At 42.5% G+C, this 20071-nt stretch overlaps 1 protein-coding gene across 2 annotated transcripts in view; it reads left to right on the forward strand.

Moving 5' to 3' along the window:
* Window positions 1-20071, forward strand: part of IARS1 (isoleucyl-tRNA synthetase 1) — a 117620-nt gene that overhangs the window by 56159 nt on the left and 41390 nt on the right. Inside the window, exons 11-20 of one of the 2 annotated variants that reach the window (XM_070400891.1) lie at window positions 2900-3022; window positions 3536-3627; window positions 5736-5834; window positions 7561-7687; window positions 9278-9351; window positions 10326-10520; window positions 12072-12158; window positions 13577-13660; window positions 14530-14674; window positions 15955-16075. In XM_070400891.1, coding sequence (XP_070256992.1) covers window positions 2900-3022; window positions 3536-3627; window positions 5736-5834; window positions 7561-7687; window positions 9278-9351; window positions 10326-10520; window positions 12072-12158; window positions 13577-13660; window positions 14530-14674; window positions 15955-16075 — 1147 coding nt within the window. The remainder of the gene's footprint in view (window positions 1-2899; window positions 3023-3535; window positions 3628-5735; window positions 5835-7560; window positions 7688-9277; window positions 9352-10325; window positions 10521-12071; window positions 12159-13576; window positions 13661-14529; window positions 14675-15954; window positions 16076-20071) is intronic. The other variant, XM_070400892.1, reaches the window with a different exon arrangement.

Consider the following 20071-nt stretch of genomic DNA (forward strand, 5'->3'; position numbering starts at 1 on the left):
GCTTGAGAGACATAGCAGCTCTATTTAACACATAGAAACAAACACAGGGAGATAGCCAAAAAAAGGAGACAAACCTGTCCCAAAGGAAAGAGCATAACAAAACTTCAGAAAAAGAAGTAGACAAAGGAGTGACAAGCAATCTATATATAAGGATGCTCAGTGAACTTAGTAAGAACCTCATCAGCATAAAAGAGTACCAGTCAGAAGATGACACCAACTGAAATGAAGAATAAGTAAGGGATCAACAAGAAAGTCGATGAAGCCCAGAATCAAATCAGTGATTTGGAATAGAAGGAAGCAAAAAACTCCCAATCAGAACAGCAAAAAGAAAAAAATATAAAATTATGAAGATAGTGTAAGGAGAGTTGGACAACTTCAAGTGTATCAATGTTTGCTTCGTGGGGGTGCCGGAAGAAGAGAGAGTAAGAAATTAAAAACTTATTTTTTTAAAAAAATGACAGGAAACTTCCCTAATCTGGTGAAGGAAATACACATACAAGTGCAGGAAGTGCAGTCTCAGACAAGATGAATACAAGAGGCCCACACCAAGACTCATCATAATTAAAACACAAAAGGTCAAAGACAGAATCTGAAAAGCAGCAAGAGAAAAGCAGTCAGTTAACTACAAGGGAGCTCTCACAGGACTGTCATCTGATTTCTCTGCAGAAACTTTGCAGGCCAGAGGAAAGTGATGAATAGCAAGAACCTACAACCAAGATTACTCTACCCAGCAAAGCTATCATTTACAATTGAAGAACAGATAAAAGAGCTTCATAGACAAGAAAACCTGAAGGAGTTCATCACAACCAAACCAGTATTACATGATAGGTTAAAGGGTCTTTAAGAAAATGAAGGAAGTAAAAGAAAAAACTATGAACAATAAAATGGCAATAAATCCATATCAACAATTGAATCTAAAAAACCCAACAGGCAGAGCGGAAACAGTCTTATAAACACAGAGAACATTTTGTTGGTTGCCAGATGGGAGAGGGTCCTCCCATGGACCAAGAGGTCCCGGGTTCGATTCCTAGTCAGGGCACAGCCCGAATTGCAAGCTTGATCCTGTGTTGTGCGTGCAGGAGGCAGCTGATCGATATGTCTCTCTCTCATTGATGTTTCTCTCCCTCTCCCTTCCTCTCTGAAATCAATAAAAAAATATTTTTAAAAAAATGTACAAACTGTTCATTACAGAATAGTCCTGGGCATGTAAAGTACATCATAGGTTATATATAGTCCATAATACTTGAATAACTGTATGGTGTCAGATGGGTGGGAGATTTGTCAGGACTTAGTTGTGTAATGTCTCATCACTGAGGTGTGCACCTGATATTAATATAATAATTTACATTAACTGTACATGACTATTTGTCATTTCCTGTAGTAATACTATACCTTATGTATCTGCCCTGAATGCCCGGCAGATTAACGTTATAGAAGATCAGATCTCTGAACTGCAGCCTCTAAACCCCATTTGGTAGAGATCCTCTGAGAGCCCTCCCTTGTGGCAATTTGCCAGGTGAGACACTATGTGGCCTCTGCAGAGTCATACTTCTGCATAACCGTGACCTGTCCTTCTGGCTCCATTCGGGAATGCTGCTCTTAGCTAGTCAAGTTGGATGTGTCTCTACTAAATATTTCAAATTGCCGGGTTTCCGGGCTTCCTTTATGGGCCGGTACCCACATGTTTCATCACTAGGGAACCCCTCAGAACACAAGGCCAGGTGGGAACACACTGGCTTTCCATCTTGTTTTGGATTCAAACAGTATGGTTTCTCCATCTAACCCTAAGACAATCCTTTTTAGATTTGGGCAACATAGCACAATAAAGACTTTGGACTCTGGAGCCAGGCTGTTTGGTTTTGAACGGGAGCATTGCTACAGCTTCCTCGTCTGTTCAGTGGAGATAGTTGCTGGTTTTTGCAAGGGGAACACCTGGTTAAACTGTGCCAGTCAGTCCTCTTCACAGTGGTGAAACTTAAACAAGCTAAGTAGTAAAATGTCAGAGCACTATGTGATCCAGCGTTATATAAAAGTTTGCTCTAATTCACACTGCTCAAAATGTATTCCTGAAGCATTGTGGGTAATCTAGGTGAGTGATGCTCAGTGTTGTGATCTTTCAGTTGCCCCTCGACAGGGTGCAAATCCATATGCATACCAAGTATCATGCAGGACTAAATAGGTCATGCCTTACACCTGTATGTGCTTCTGTTTTGGTGATAACATGTATGTACATACATGTTGGTGTTATAAGTCAAGTTTAATTAGTTTTAATATATTTACTAGAGGCCTGTTGCAGGAAGATTCCTGCAAGAATAGGGCTTCGCTCCCGTCTCTGCCATTCCTACCCCGCCCTCCTCTGTCCCTTCTCTCCCGCCCGTCTCCGCTACCTAGGCTCTGTTGCTTGGCTGCCTTCTACAGTGTCTTTGGTCTTCGTTCCCAGCCGGCATTTGCAAATTAGCCGCCATCTTTGTTGGTGGTTAATTTGCATATCGCTCTGATTAGCCCATGGTGGGTGTTGCGAAGGTACGGTCAGTTTGCATCTTTGTCTGTTATTAGATTGAATATCTCATCTCACTTAGTGGATAGATACTCTCATATGTGTAGGGGTCTGTGAAATAATGTCTGGTTAGACGAGGCTAGATGTTAATCCTCCACAACTATAATGCTCTGTTAATCTCTGTGCGGTCTTTGAGTTAACTTTAGTTGAGAGGATAATTGCAGTTGATTAGAGGTATGTATCAGAATACAGAAAATTATTCCTGTAAACCTCCCTCATACTGGGCTCTGACTGGTGACCCATGAAGCAACTTTGTGACCTTGGGGTAGTCATTGCTGATTGAAAACTGCACTATCTCCTCCTACACTTGAACTGTTTTATTCTTCTCTCCTTTCGCCCCAGGATGACTATCGGGTCTGTATGGACTTCAACATCATTCAGAAAGATTCTGTCCCTGTGTGCCCTGTGGATGCTTCAGGCTGTTTCACAGCGGAAGTGACAGATTTCATGGGACAGCATGTGAAGGTCTGTGACTGTAAGGCATACAAAGGTCTCGGTTTCATCGGACTGTTTTTATTCATCAGTTTTTATCAAAAAGCTTCCACATCTTGGATTGTTTTTTTTTAGGAAGCTGCTTCTGTTTTGTTTTGCTTCCGCACATAAAATCAGTACAGGTAGACAGATATTATCAGCTGCATTCGAGCATCTAGTATCTTCAGAGGAAGCAGGCTGTAGTTTAAAGGAGTTGGGAAAAATGGGCTCTGTCTGGTGACTCATGAAGCAACGTTGTGACCTTGGAGTAGTCACTGCTGATTGAAAACTGAATTACCTTAATGATATGGCATGTATTTTAAAAGTCCGTGCAGTTACATGGTGGCTAAAATATAGATGCATTATTTATATAATACATTTGTTATTTGTGCCTTTTACTCATAGTAAAGGTATCCAAATACCAGATTTTAGTAATAAATACCCAATTATATTACCTTACTAAATACTGGAAGATATTTCAGTAGCTACATTTTAATTTTTTAACAGGATGCTGACAAAAATATCATCAGGATGCTGAAGGAGCAAGGCCGACTTCTTGTTGCCAGCACCTTCACTCATAGCTACCCTTTCTGCTGGAGGTGAGGAGGGGACTGTTTTAGCCAGAGCTTTCGATTTGTGCGTACACTTATGTTTGTGCCACTCCATCAGTTTGTGGTTTCTATCTCATTTGTATTCTTTAGAGCTTGTGTTTGGATACTGCCTTCTTGCTCCAAGGAGAATGTTATGAATGCATACAATTATTTCTTTTCGCAGGAGTTGTGTTAGAAATACGGACACAGACAAGAAAGAAAAAACCTATTTCTTCCCTACTTTGTTTCTTGTTTTTTTTTTTTGGTGTTTTTTTTTTTAAATACATTTTTATGTATTTCAGAGAGAGAGAAACATTGATGATAAGAGAGAATCATTGATCGGCTGTCTCCTGCTCGCCACACACTGGGGATCGAGCATGTGCCCTGACTGGGAATCGAACTGTGACCTGGTTCATAGGTCGACACTCAACCACTGAGCCATGCTGACCGGGTCCTACTTATTTCTTTATCTTGTGATCTTCTTTACAACTTACATAAAACACTTCACTGTGACATTTTTCAGTATTGTGGATGTTTTTTCCCATGCCAAGCAGTTCAATTCTCTGTGACACCAGCTGGGTGTCCTACAATTTAATTCGACACCATCTACCTACAGCAGCGGTTCTCAACCTGTGGGTCACAACCCCTTTGGAGGTCGAACGACCCTTTCACAGGAGTCGCCTAAGACCATCGGAAAACACATATATAATTACATATTGTTTTTTGTGATTAATCACTATGCTTTAATTATGTTCAATTTGTAACAATGAAAATATATCCTGCATATCAGATATTTACATTACGATTCATAACAGTAGCAAGATTACAGTTATGAAGTAGCAACGAAAACAATTTTATGGTTGGAGGTCACCACAACATGAGGAACCGTATTAAAGGGTCGTGGCATTAGGAAGGTTGAGAACCACTGGCCTAGAGGCATCATCAGGTCCCAAAGATTAATCCCTGATATACGGACTGGCTTTAGTTCAGAGGTTCCATCTGATCCCTCCATGGATGGGTTCAATTAATTTGCTAGTCAGGCTCAGAATTCCAGGAAACACATTTATTGAAGGATGCAGGTAAACAGCCTAATGGAGAGGTCTGGGAGGGTCCTGTGAGCATTATCATGTGTCCCCTGGAGTTGGGGAGTGTCACCCTCCCATGGATGCATTTATCAACCTGGAAGCCATTCAGCCCCCGTACTTTTATAGGCTTCACCACAAAATCATGATCAACCATTAGCTCTATTGTCAGCCCTTCTCTCTTCTCAGGGATGGAGACAGGACTGGAATTCCAAGCTATCATGGCTTCATCTTTTCAGTGACCAGCACCCATCCAAGGGCCCACACAGAAGCACATTAGAAGAAAAGACACTCTTGTCACCCAGAAAATTAGGATTTCAGGAGCTCTTTGCCTGGATCCAGTGGCAAAGACATATGTGCATATTTTCTATCATCCTACATGGACAAATATCTTCTGTGTTGGGGGTCACATTTCTTTAGGATGAGATACATCTCTAAAATTTTCTAATGGAATTAAGTGAGATGTATGTGATATTAATACAAGATTATAAAGATGTGGGTGAAATGGAATCTTCCGTGGGTTAGGGTTAGGGTTAGGGTTAGGGTTAGGGTTAGGGTTAGGGTTAATGTTATGTTCTCAGGCCTCATTTTTTGCTGAGTGTGATACTGTTTTTTTTAATGTTTTTATTAATTTGAGAGAGGAAGGGAGAGAGATAGAAAAATTGATGAGAGAGAAACATTAATCAGCTGCTCCTGTAGGCTTTGCTGGGGATGAAGCCCAAAACCAGGAATTGAATTCGTGACCTCTTAGTACATGGATTGATGCTCAACCACTGAACCACACAAGCTGAGTGAATGTGATATCTTTCCTGGACAGCTGTCACACAACAGGAGAACTATATATTTTTTCTTGTATTCTTTTACTAGCTTGCCTTTCTTGGTTTTGTGGAGGGTGGTGACCAATACTGAGGATGTAGACATTACTTTTGCAGAAGGCCAAGTAGGTGGTGGTGACATAAGTGAGACACTAAAGGTGGTTGTCCTGGGTGCCTGCACACCTTCTGACCAGCTGCACCTCCATTTCTGCTTTTCTAGATCAGATACCCCCCTCATTTACAAAGCGGTGCCCAGCTGGTTTGTGCGGGTTGAGCACATGGTGGACCAGCTGATGAGGAACAATGACCTGTGTTACTGGTGAGCAGTAAGATGTGTGTCTTCAGAATGTTCTTTGTCATGCAGTTAGTAAGTATTGGTTTACACTCCCCCAAATCAATAATTTTAGTAGCCATCATTTATTGTATATTGTAGTAACATCTATTTTTATTTCTTTTTAGGAACACAAAACAATTTAAATAAGATATAACAAAGTACCATTTTTTTTATTATAAGGCATATAGAGTATTTTTACTTTTTTTTAAAGGCCAAATGGAAATGAGAAACTGCTGTTTATTCATTTTACAGAATGGGATGACTGAAAAACATCTGGCTGTACTCTCATTGTTCATTAGCCGTAAATAATAGTCATTTTCAGGGTAAACATTTGTTTTTGGATATATATCCACAAAAGCCATTTATGATGACAGTTGGCCCTTAAAAAACACTGGAGTTGGCGGCACGAATCTCTGCCTCGTCAAAAATCCGTGTGTAACCGTCGGCTCTCCACATCTGTGATTTCCCAGTCTTGGCGTTGACCATAAACAACCCGGGTTTGAACTGCGTGTGTCACGTGAGAAAATTGGCATATAATTGGACTCCTGCTGTTCAAACACATGTTCAAGGATCAGCTGTACTACTTTTGATAGTTTTTGAGTTCCCAGACTGTGATGGTCTTGTTCAGGCTGGCTGCACTGAGGGGACAAAAGCTCTTAGCTAATACCTAGTCATAAAAAAAGTGTTACTCAGCTGTTACAAAAATGAAGTAAGACTGGATCTATGTATAGCAAAAGTATGTTTTTCACTGAGAGTTTGGAGGGTAATCACTATTTTTTTTACTCCCCATAAGAACTTAAAGACTGCATTTGATTTTGGAAGAATGGGGAGCATCTCAGGGCAGTAAAAGAAAGTGGCTATAGCTTTTCTTTTTTTTTCCAGCGAAGTGACTGATTTCTCAAGTAAAAGCTGTTCTTTCATTTTTATACCTCAAACGCTCCTTAGTTCTCCTAATGTGTGATGTGGTAGGTATGGAATATTCATAGTCTGAGTGTCCTGTGGGAGGTGCCAGCCTATAAACTGCCATCTATGATACAGGACTAGGGGACCCTAGTGGTCTTAAACTTGTTAAGTTTTTCTGTAAAGCTGAACCTCAAAGGATAGGTGCCATTTATCAATCTGAGACAATAAAAATTTGGGGGAGGAGTTGTTGATGGGAGTTCTGCCAGGTGAAGCTTATCACAGAGGAGGGATAGTACTAGCGAAGGCATTGAGGTGAGAAGCGCATTTAAGGAACTTGCCTCATTTCTGGAGCCTAATGTACAATGTGCAGGTGAGCCTGGGAAGGCATCTACCAGCCAGCTACTAATACCCTACCTGTTCGGACTCTTATTTTCTAGGTGATTGGTTCCCACCCCAGTGAGTTATAATTAAATAAAGCGCTGTTGTGTGGGTGACCCAGAAACTAGCGTGGCCAGGCTAGCTAGCTCGTGGTGACTGTTCAGACGACTGTGGCCGTCCCTCAGGGGAGGCCAGGGGAGGGAAGCCTGGGTGCGGTGATGTTTTCTACTAAAGAGCCATCTTCACTGGGATGAATTCACAGCAGGTGCTGCCACTGTGGGCCATCTGGTGCTGCCCATGCAGAAAACCACCTCTCAGGAGTGAGCTCAGCGTTTCCAGGGTGTCTGGTCCACAAAGCCTATGCAGGTGCCCTTCACAGATTTACTCAGTAATGTTCTCGGGTGATTTGGTGTCTGACCTGCTCATCCAGGGTGCCGGAGTTTGTGAGAGAAAAGCGGTTTGGAAATTGGCTGAAAGATGCACGAGACTGGGCCATTTCCAGAAACAGATACTGGGGCACCCCCATCCCACTGTGGGTCAGCGAGGACTTCGAGGAGGTGAGGCTGTGGCGCTTTCATGTGTTGATTTTTATTGAGGCCCTTTGTTCATTCGTTCCATCTGAATATGAGGTAGAAGAATATGGCTTCTTTCTTTTTTTTGGCCCCTTATTTCATCTTTTTCTCATTCCTTCCTATAATAATGACATAAATAAGAATGTTTTTAGAGCTTTAACTTTATTTTGACTCTAATGCAATTTTTAACAATTTCCCTTTGTGTAAAAGTGAATGTAATTTCCATTTTTCTCAGGGAAGCCACACATTAAGTTGTTTGTGTTGCTCATATCTCTGTTTCTTCTTGTGAGTTATTTATGAACAGAACATATACTCTGCACTAAGTCATAGCATGTTAAGCCCAACTTATAGTGACGGGAAAGGAAGATTGAAAAAAAATTACCCAAGCATTGCAGACCTTTAACCTACAAAACCAAGTGATTGTGTATGAGTTTAGGTCTATGTAAATGTTACATGTAGGACTTAGATGTATTCCCTTGATGGGGCTTTCTGTCCATCATTGAAAGCTGAGAGCATTAGAGCCGTCATGAGCCACAGCAGCCCAGGGACCTCAGTAAATTTCCAATGTGGCTGAATCAAGGCTTTTCAGAACCAGTTAGGGAGGACGAGGAAAGAGACCAGGGTGCCTCCAGGTAGCGGAGAAGCCCCAGCAGCCCTGTCAGATGGCTTCCTTTGGGAGCGCCTCAGTGGGCCCATCTCAGCCTCCTTACCCGGACATGATTCTAACATCTTGCAGTTGGACTATTTTGACTCGGCACAATAATTTAGTTCTAGCTTTCACTTCAGAAGATTCCAGCTTAAAGAATCAAATTCAAGTGCCAGGAAGAAAATAAGATGCCTTAGCTTAGAGTAATAGTCTAGGCCAGGGGTGGGCAACCCCTGGTATACGTGCCAAACATGGCATGCCAGTAACTTTTGCTGGCACATGAAACCCTCTCTTATAATCTTTCATTTACAGTTTTTTTCTTAATATTGACTTCTTTATTTTTCAGATAAATTCAGTGTAGGTGCATCTTAGATAAAAAATTTTACATAACATGTATACATTAAAAAATAAATGTATTTTTCATCATCATATACTGTGTTTTTGTCGCTTGAATGAATTTTATTATTTCTTCAAGATTCTTCACATACGTACACCTTAAGAGATATCAAGTAGGTGTAACATGTTCTCAAAAAATTAGGGCTGGCACACAGAAAAATTTTGAGTCAGAGATTTTGCTAGTTTTGGCACGCACTCACAAAAAGGTTGCCCACCCCTTGTCTAGGCATTTCACTTCTGCTGGTCATTTTTGCAGATTTGGACACAGTAAACCCTCAAAAAATGCTTGTTGAGATGATGGCTGTGAATGTTGAAAATCTGCATGTAGAGCCTCCTCTGATATGGGGTCAGTAGCAAGGAAGGGAAGTCTGCTCACTTCTTCAGACAGTGACCTGTCTTTCCTGAGGGTTAGCCATTTTGGTGGTAACTGTCCTGAAGATTAGAGATCTCTAAAACTAAATAGGAATGAACAGAAATAAACTCTGTGATCTTTGCCTCTGCAACACTCCTGCTTTTTAACTTTGTTTTGACAGATAGTATGCATTGGGTCAATGGCAGAACTTGAAGAACTGTCAGGAACAAAGATCTCAGATCTCCACAGAGAGAGGTCAGTTTCTAAGTGTGTGATTCATGTCAGTTCTGTCATTCAGAGCTTGAGCCAAATATCAACAGTACAACGAGTGAAATTTCTTTTGAGAGCCAAAATTTTTAAACTTAAACTATATAGGTAGGTACATTGTTATTAACTTAATTAGGGTACTCCTAAGCTGGCCTTTGCTAAAAACGTCCTCAATCTGATTAAGGTATGTTCGCTAAGGTCGACCCCTTCCAACTCTCCCATCCACACTCGTCTTGTATACTTGTTTCGTCTGTCTCCTTTCCGAAAACAGACTTCTGCGCATGGGCCACGAAGTTTCAATCGCACTGTACATGCACGCCCACACGTGAGATTTTGTGGAAGAGCCACACTCAAGGGACCAAAAAGCCGCGTGTGGCTCGCGAGCTGCGGTTTGCCGACCATTGGTTTAGCCTATTAACACATTGCAGACCAGTAGTTTCACTGCTAGCTTCACCCAGTGGCCAGATAAGTTTCTATTGAACGAGTACAAAAAACGTTTTACATAAACGTTAAAGGCATGCTTTAAAATTAAATACCCATTGCATTTTGAAGTTATTTATTATTCTTACAAGCTAATATCTTTTTAAAGTATGGTACTTTGTAAAGCACTGTAATATGAAGCAAGAATTCTCGTGATCTGTCCGCAGTGTGTTAAGATGTGGTCTCTGTAGCAGATCCTAGAGCTGCATATAGAAATCAAACTCTAGTTTGCTGAATTACATTGTTGATAACTTGTGTCATAATGAGGAGGGGTGGCTTCTGTCCTTGCGTCAGATGGCAGGGGCCTCTGGTATACAGCCTTCTAGGTCGAGCACTCCTGATGCTCTCTGAAAGCCTGTGATAATTGCCAGTATTTCTGTTCGTATGAAGAGCTTTCAGGAGATTGTGTTTCCTACTGGCAATTAAACTGCAAGTTCTGTTGTGCTTAAAATTAATAGAAATGGCACGTTTTTGTTTATTAGCATTGACCATCTGACCATTCCTTCACGCTGTGGGAAGGGATTGCTGCGTCGCGTGTCTGAAGTGTTTGACTGTTGGTTTGAGAGTGGCAGCATGCCCTATGCTCAAGTTCATTATCCATTTGAAAATAAGAAGGAGTTTGAAGATGCATTTCCTGCAGACTTCATTGCTGAAGGCATTGATCAAACCAGAGGATGGTATGTTTTTTTGTTCTTTTAAGTGTTTTGTTGATTTCATTTTATTTAGCAGCTACTTTACTGAGCACCTGGTCTTTATCAGCTATGTTCAGGGAAGACTGTGTTAGGGAGAGAGGCTCTCCTGCCCGCTGCTCCTCATACCAAGCAACCCGTTAGTGTCTTGAATAGGCGTCTCTCCCATGGTAGGCTGTAGTTTCAGAGTTTCAGTTATTTCACTGACATCTTGGAGTATAGAGATTTGTTTCACTGGAAATGTGATAAAAAAAACAATGTGTGATGATCATAGCTTGTGTATTTCAAATCATTTACTCAAATGTGTAATGGGTATTAGAGGATAAAGAGTGAGGTACTACAAATGCAAAAAGGGATGCTTGGAAATGTGCTTAGATGTTAGACTAGCTTTACAAAATTAACATTCAAAAAAATCTAGATTTTAAAAGATCATGGGGAGAGGATTTGAGTATTGGTTTTATCTGGTGCCTTATTTAAAGCCATATCTTTGCCCTCTTAATTATAAAAAAGTTACCTTCTTTTTGTGGATGATCTTGGTTGGCCCAGGTTCTAATTATATTTTCATTAATAATGGTTTTACAGTTGTTGTTTAAGGAATTTTGGTGGTGTTTTCTGCTTTTACAAATTGCAGGAGTCATCACAAACTGATTAAATTCCAGCCTAATGTTTTGGGATGTGCTATTTTCAGCTTTCAATCCATTTATCTGTAGGAACAGTACCAGGCACAAACTCCTCTTCCCAGGGAGTTTCTCAGAGGAGCGGTGACATCTGGCAACTGTTAGCAGTCCTTAGTGAATGGGATGTCTTGTCAGGTGTTCATGTTAGCCATGGGGTCTGGTCTCCACCCTCATCAGTTCATGTCCTGGGCTGTTCTCAAAATCAGATTAGAGGTGACAAGAGCCGCACTATCAGGACAGCTTACAGGGATGTGATGCAGTTCTTTTAGGGAATAAGCTAGCAAGCAGAATAAATGACATATTTGATATCTGACCAACAGAATAAAAACTGCCTCTGCTCCTGTCATCTATCTTTTGACTTTTGAATGAGAGAGATGTTGTTTTTGGTGGGGAGAGAGGTTTGTTTATTTGTTTTTTGTCATACGACTCTCATACGGCCCTGTGCTAAAGGTGATATCTGTTGATTTTCAGTTTTGTCTTTTGGGGAGGTCCTGAGAAACCAGCCCTCTCTGACCTTCTCTGCCTTGTAGCTGTCCAGCTGGCTTCCCGAGGAGAGTGATGGTGCTGTCCTCAACTGGGTCAACACCTGGCTCCAGGCCTTTATGCACTTTCAATAAAGCAATTCATTTTCTGATCAGGGGCTGCTTTGCAGTGGGTCCTGTGTGTAATTTTTTTCAGTGATCCTGACAGGACTTAATAAGTCATCAGAATTAAGAACCTTTGCTTTATGTGGTTATCAAGAAGGATAACAGATCCAAAGTAGAAATTCAGTTCAACAAGTAAACACAGTTTTTCCCTATGCTGGGTTTCTTTTCCGGTTCTTGTTTTGTTTCTTAACTCTTTATTTTGACATTTTTTCCAGGTTTTACACTCTGCTGGTGCTGGCCACAGCTCTCTTCGGACAACCACCTTTCAGGAATGTGATTGTGAATGGGCTCGTCCTTGCAAGGCAGGTGCATTCCTGTGTAATGACAAGGTTCTCCGTTCCCCTAACCTTCCTTTGTGAATAGAGGAATTCAGGAATGCCCCCCTCTGTTCCTACTATTTCTTCTCTGCTTTTTACATGTTGCTGCTCTTTTCATCCCACACCTTTCCTGTGCACTTGTCCATCTTTTGCGTTCCGTCTCCCACCCACTCCCCTCTGTCTTCGGAAGCAGGGCTGGGTTGAGAGCTCAGCCTAATGGAAGGGGAGGTCTTTTCTGGGATCTCCTAGTGATAAAATAATGTGTGTGTGTTTTTAGAATTTCATGAAGTTCTTTTGCTTATAGCTCATATTTAATCTGTACACTGGACCTTTAGTATAGATTTTTGTTGTCTTATTTTTAACATGAGGAATTTACAGGTTATAGAGGTTTCTAGTATTGCATAGGAGTCTTATTCTTCTTTTCCCTGTACTTCCTCAAGTTATGAAAAGTAAAACATAAATAAAAATAAGAAACTACGAATATTTACGTAGGTGCCCAGCTTTATGTGCAGTGAGGGCGTGGCAGTAGGCCCTGTTGTGAGCTATTACACATCTTCACACACTTAATCCCCATAGCTCTTTTGACATTTGAGGAGTTGAGGTTCAGGAAAATTAAGTAACTTTCCCAAAGTCACACAGTAAATAAGTGGTAAGTTCAAGTATCCAGGCAGTCTGGCTATACAGGCTGTGCTTTCACATTTTCAGTTGAAATTTTTATTGAATTGTAGATTTGCATGCAGTTGTAATAAATTACAGAGGCCCCTTTTGAGTTTTCCCAGTTTCCTTCCCTTTGAACATCTCACGGTCCCTCTGTTGCCTTTTTATAACTACAGCCACATCCTCCTGCCCTTTCAGCCTCCTCCCCAACCCCTGGCAACCACTGATCTGTTCTCCATCTCTGAAATGGTATCATTTCAAGTCTGTTATGTAAATAGAATCCTACCATGTATAACTTTTTGGGATTGGCTTTTCTTGCTCTGTGTTACTCCCTGGAGGGTCCTGGGGGGCTTGTGTATCTGGTTCCTTCCTTTTCTTTGCTGAGCATGTGGGTGACCCAGAGTTTGACTCTTCACCTGCTCAAGTGAGTTGTTTCCAGTGTTTCTGACAATGAATAAAGCTGTCAAGTTTGTTGAAGGTTTGTGTTACTATAGATTTTCATTTCTGTAGGGTAAATGCCTCATCTGTATTTTTAACTGTTACACTATAATGTCTTCCTTCATCTCTCCTGAAGCTTCTCTGTTGATTCAACACAGTATTTAAAAAGAAGCTTACAGATACTGACAGACAGCTTTATTGTTGTACTTTAACATTGTCTGTATGCCCTTTGCATTTATGTGTTCCAGTTGAAAATACCTGTAACCATATATAAAGATAAACTGTGACATTGACTTTTGTTTTTCAAGTGATGGCCAGAAAATGAGCAAACGAAAAAAGAATTATCCAGATCCACTTTCCATCATCCATAAATACGGTGCTGACGCCCTCAGGTAAAAGCCCATGCTTTGCCCTGTGTGTGTTTGTTGTCTTTTTTTTTTTTTTTTTTACATTTAATCACTTTTATTTATTTATTTTTTGTTAATCCTCACCCGCTCGGATATTTTTCCATTGATTTTGAGAGAGAATGGAAGAGAGAGGGAGAGACTGAGAGAAACATCGATGTGAGAGAAATCATTGATTGGTTGCCTCCTGCAGGAGCCCTGACCAGGATCGGGGCCAGGGAGGAGCCTGCAGCCAAGGTACATGCCCTTGACCAGATTTGAACCCGGGACCCTTTGGTCCGCAGACTGATGCTTTATCTACTGAGCCAAACCAGCTAGGGTGTGTTTGTCATTTTTATGTAAGCATTTCTCATTCTGTTAGTCATATTCCTTAGATGTGGTTTAGAATTTGCTTTTTAAAAAATGTATCTCTACTACAGGGGGAGCTACATTTGTATGATGTTGACTCAAACCCCCCAAAGTGGTTTTTTAATAATGGTGACATTTTCAAATCCAGAGATCATTGAGTGTTCAAATTAAAAGCCCCCCAGCCCTCTGCCCTGGCAGAGCACACACAGCTGCTCCTGGGGAGTCTTTGGTGCCTGCATTGTTCTGGGAGGAGGGCCTGGCCGACGCCTTTGAGTTCTGCTGCACCCACCACCAGTGGCCTGCACTGGGCTTACATCTCCTTTTATAATGTGCTTGGCCTCATGCATGTAACAGTAAGAGCTTTATCAGTTTTAAATAGATCACGAGAAGAGTATTCATAATTACCTCTTTTGTAGCAGAAATGCTAGTATTGGTGTTGCCCTGTCAAAATGTCACATAATAATTGTTTACTGTCTACATTCCTTTTCGGTATAATTTTTCTCTTCCAGATTGTATCTGATTAACTCCCCTGTGGTGAGAGCAGAAAACCTCCGCTTTAAGGAGGAAGGTGTTCGCGATGTTCTGAAGGACGTGCTGCTCCCTTGGTACAATGCCTATCGCTTCTTCATCCAGAATGTCCTGAGGCTGCAGAAGGTATGGACTGCCGTGCTGTGGTTGAGCTCTGCCTTCCCAGCTGTGTCGAGCTGGGTTTGCACAGTCCCTGTGGTGTGGAGGGTCAGAGACACTTGAGGGGCCATTGGTAAAGTTAGCCGGGGTCCTTGTTGCGCCAGTAGCATGGGACTGGGGCTCCTCGGCAAGCTCACCTGTGCAGACAGCAGCCTCACCTGTAGAAGAGTTGCATTGGACATTCATTTAGTCAGCCAGTTCCCCTCCCTTGTGGAACCAGTGCGGGTGGGGCATGGCAGAGCCAGTGAAGGGTCAGCTACTGTCTCAGAGTAAAGGCCCTCCATGGGTGCCTTTGGGCTGATACTCTGCGTGAGAGAAATTCTCATTGGGGTCTTAGGACTTAAAGTAATGATTGTGATGTATATGAAAGTGCCTTCCGAGCAGTGTCCTGCTACCCATGACATTCTTGGAGAAGCTGCCTCTCCTGCTCCATGACGCAGGCTCCTGTCTTAGCTTTCAGGACTCCATTGGGGTTAGGGCCCGGTACCACTGATCTTTTTACCTCCAGCATCTTACAAGTAGAATTGCTTGGTAAATTACTGTTGACTAAACATGGGATGTTATGCCTTCCTGAGAAATTGGTTGGGAAGCTGAGCTTTGAACATCACACTCCAGCAGTCCGGTCACTTGCTGCTTCTGCCTCTGGCTTGTCTAGATCTGCTAATAAAGCTTCCCAGGGGGCATTTTCCCCTGTGTTTGAGAAAGGCAGTCGTTTTCCCCAGGTCCCTAGTGCTCCTGCCTTTTTGTTCCAACCACCTCGTTGGGCCCACAGTTCTTAGGCAGGGCCACTTTGCAGCCTCTGCCGGTCTGGCGCCTGGTCTGGGCATGGCAGCAAGACACGGGCTCTACAATCAGTGCTCATTTTCAATTTGTAGACAGTCATCCAGTGCTTGCAAATTTTACTGTCGTTCCTCTCTCAGATTTAAAGTAACTATACCCTATAGTTATTGACAATATTTTGGAATGTTTCTCAATTCATAATCATTCTTTGGTGCAGAAGAATAATTTTTTTCCTAACTTCTCCTTCTTTCAAAAAGGTAATTCACTAATTGAAGACTTAATATCCCAGGTTTAGAGCTTATCCTGAAAATATTACTGAAAATTAGAAATTTAGATTGCCAATGGGCCTGGATTGGGGGAGGCGGGGCGTGGTATTGGCTATTTCAGTTTAAGTGCTTTAAACAGCTCATTTGTTTACATTAATTTCCCCAAGCAAACAGAATATTTCAATAATTGTCAATTCTTAGGAGGAAGAAATGGAATTCCTCTACAATGAGAACACGGTTAAAGAAAGTGCCAACATTACAGACCAGTGGATCCTGTCCTTCATGCAGTCGCTCATTGCCTTCTTTGAGACCGAAATGGCAGGTGTGTCTCTCTTTGGCCCTCCTCCCAGGACTAAGGACTCTTAATCTTTATGATTGCCCTTTACATATTTAACTTTTTATTGATAAACAATGGGGATTTTATAGAAATTTTAAGAGATAAAGAACAGTAGGTAAATAGTTATTTCTTTCAACACTCAAATATAATTTTGTCAAGACTAGTTGTAGACGGTGCTGTTCCAAGGCCTGGGGGATCATCTCTGAGGATGCCCAGTGGCTTCATCCCTTCATAGGCTCAGTGCTGAATGACTCTGTGCCTGTTCCCTCATTTGGGAACCTCAGTTTCTTTCTGTGAAAAACACCTGATTAGAATTATTCTAAGGCTCTAATAGAGATCGTGTACTTCAAGTATCTGGTAGGTAGTAGGTACTCACTAAATAGTACATGTTAGTAGGTCTTTTATTTTTTTACTAGTGCTCCGGTGCACAGATTCGTGCACATTGAAAGGAAATTAATTAGAAGATGGCCAGCGGGGCGGGACTGGGCTAGACGGGCTGGACACACCCTGGAGCCAACCTCCAGTGGTCCCTCCCTGGCCGACTGCACCTGGGGTGGCACCGCGGCTCAGAGGGAGTCTGTGGAATGAGTGGGGTCCCTCTGGCAAGTAGGGTCCCTCAGCCTGGCCTGCAAGGATTGGCCAAAACCAGCTCTCCAACATCTCCTGAGGGGTCCCAGATTGCAAGAGGGTGGTTCTCAGGTGATGTACCCTGGAATCAGGCTACCTCTTTTCTGGTTCCAGGGTGCGTTACCCGAGAACCCCACTGCCAAGTCACGGCGGCTTGGCAGCTCCTGCGTTGAATGTCTGCCCCCTGGTGGTCATTGCACATCATAGCTACCGGTAGTATGGTTGCTCAGCCTTTTATGTATATAGATTTTTTAAATTTCTATTTTCAAGTCTACTTTATTAAATAAGTGTCCTGTTCAGTCCAGAAAAATTAGGAAATATAGCAAAGCAATAATGAAGTAGACATTTTCCTATATTTGTTACCTACAGCAATGAATTTGGTTTTATACAGAGGTTGGAAAGTAGGTTATGATGGAACAACCGGAAGTCAGGGTGGAAAATTCTAGAAAGCATTAACTCAGATACCTGAGATGGGTGGGTCTGATAAAGTAAGCTGGCTTTCCAGTGCTGCACACCTTAGCGAGGTTGCCCTGCCTCCCTCAGCACCTGTGGGTGCCAGGGGCTGCCGTGCAGGTGCAGTGCTCATGGTTTCAAGGAGCAAAGCCACCCTTTGGTGCAGGCAGGAGCCTGCTGTCCTCAGCTGGTGCATGGCTCCTACTGGAGTAGGTGCCTTTTATCCTGGCGCAAAGGACAGTGAGCACAGGAATTTCCACATGCTCACCAGTCATCCTGACGGACTATGTCCACCCCTTAAACATAAGGATCATTATGATTGCCAAGCTGTTGAACAGAAGTGACGATCCCAGGACAAGGGCTCACAGCCACACTCACTCCCTCCTCCTGAGTGATGTGAGTGGGAGGGGCTTATTGCTTGGGGCTCCTGCATCTTTAGGCAACTGCCCTCCTGAAGAGTGTGCCCAGTCTGACTAGGGTGTTAGAGGTTAGGCAGCTTGTGCACATCAGCTTAGTGGTAAGAAAGAGCCAGATGTGAGAGGCCAGGTGTGCTCCACACAGGCTGTGTGATGCAGCTTGTGCCCTCAGCTCCCTCGTCAACAGAGTCTGAAGTAGCATCCTTGAAGCGTGATGCTTTTATAGTGATCTCAGTGATAGTTGCTACTGCTTCTGTGTGCTCGTTACCCATAGGCTTCATCTCTCTAAGCTGAAACCTGAATATAGGAAGTAGGTTATGATGGCTTCCTGGAAGATGAAAAGTGTAATGAACACTAAGAATAACTTAGGCCTCTTTCTTTTCTTTTCTTTTTTAATATTTTTTATTGATTTTAGAGAGGAAGGGAAAGGGAAAGAGAGAGACATCAATGATGAGAGAGAATCATTGATTGGTTGCCTCCTGCAAGCCCCCTACTGGGGATTGAGCCCGCAACCCGAGCATGTGCCCCCGACCACAGTCGAACTCAGGATCCTTCAGGCCACAGGCCGACACAGCAAGCATGTCAAACTCAAAGGCTACCATGGGCCAAGTTTATGTGGGCCACAAAAAAAAGCTTCCATTTTCATAGAAACGTTGATTTATTTCCATAGAGACATGCTGAGTACAAAGGGCTAAAATAAATTAGTCATCGTTACCACAAAATAACTGAACATTTGAATAATAATATTTTTCTTGAACGTTAATGTACCAGACACTGAATAACTGCACAAATTAATAAGCATAACGCAACTAAACCTATTTTTCTTGTTCTCTGAAAGCTAAATATTTCCTGTTGCGCACACCAAACAAGTCAGTTCAAGACTAATGATGTGGCCATCGGCTGCTAAAATATTCACTGCTAGTATTGGTGGAGAGAAATGGTGTGCCTGCGCGTAAGGTGCTTAAGGGAAACGAATGCAACACGATTCTAGTAATCAGCCTTTAGCGAACGTTGTAGTTTGTTATTAATAATTATGTATAATAGGATATTGTAAAAATTAAGTTATGAAATTTTTATTAAAATGTTTCTTACATACGGTTAAATTGGCTGGGCCGCAAATATATTCTTTGTGGGTTGCATGCAGATCTTGGGCTGAGAGTTTGACCTGCTTGCTTTACAGGGTAGGCCTCTGATCACAGACATCATCTGTCTGGGAATGTGCAAACAGCCAGGGACTGGACGGGGATGGGCCTGCAGCACCTCTTTCTGGTCTTTGTGAACCACCGCAGAGAGCAGCTCTGCCCTTGGCAATTTCTCACCATGTTGGCTTAGACCAGCAGCATTATTAACAGTCACTGAACATTAAAATAAATTGTGTTGTTTGAGCGACAGAGTTTCAGTGAAAGGGAACATGAGTGGGAAAATCCCTAAAATAAGCCTGTGCCTCAAAAAAGATGGGCTAAGACATCCTTACTTTCCTGTTTGCCCTCGAGTTCCTCACAAGAGCCTTCCAGTCTTTCTAATGCTTTACAGATCTTTTTGCCTTTCACTAACCCCTTTAGCTTTCCTTCTTTGACTATAGGCATGTCATGGAGATAGTGTGGGTTCGGTTCCAGACCACCACAATGAAGCAAATATCCAATAAAGAGAATATACAATAAAGCAAGTCACATGAATTTTTTGATTTCCATTGAATATGTAAGTTGTACTTATAGTATTAACTGTGCAATAGCATTGTGTCTAAAACAATGTCCACACCTTAATTTTAAAAACAGTTTACTAAAAAAAAAAAAAAATAGTTTAATGCTTGTCATGGCTGGTGGTGTTCAGTGGTTAGAGCATAGATCCGTACACGGAAGGGTCACAGGTTCAAATTTCAGTGAAGGATATGTACCTGGTTTGAGGTTTACTCCCTGCCCCTGGTTGGGGCACATGTAGCAGGTATCCAGTCGATGTCTCTCTCCTCCTCTCCCTCTTGCCTCCCTTCCACTCTCTCTAAAAAGCAATGGGAAAAAATATACTTGGGTAAGGATTAACAGCAACAAAAAATGCTGCTAAAAAATGTTAGCCATCATCTGAGCCTTCAGTAGGAGCTATTTTGCTGGTGTGGGTTCTTTCCTTTTATTTATTTATTTACTAGAGGCCCAATGCACAAATTTGTGCATGGATGGGGTCCCTCTGGGTGGCCTATGAGCATCTTGCCAAAACCCACAGTCCAATGTCGCCTGCAACTCCTACTTGCCGCTCCCACTCATCCTGGCCCCACTGTGCCTGCCGAGGGCTTGCACCCAATCAGTCCCAATCGGAAGACTCTCACGCCGTCGCAGCAGCGCTCACCAGCCATAAGCCCTGCATCTGGCGCCCTCCTGAGTGAAGTGGCCTGCAAGATTGGGCCAAAACTGGCTCTCCGACATCCCCCAAGGGGTCCCAGATTGCAAGAGGGCACAGGCCAGGTCAAAGGACCCCACTAGTGCACGATCAGGGC

Source organism: Myotis yumanensis, unplaced genomic scaffold (genome assembly GCF_028538775.1).
Source record: "Myotis yumanensis isolate MYYU_CA2020_CCGP unplaced genomic scaffold, mMyoYum1.0.hap1 SCAF_21, whole genome shotgun sequence".
In the NCBI taxonomy this organism is placed as follows: Eukaryota; Metazoa; Chordata; class Mammalia; order Chiroptera; family Vespertilionidae; genus Myotis; species Myotis yumanensis.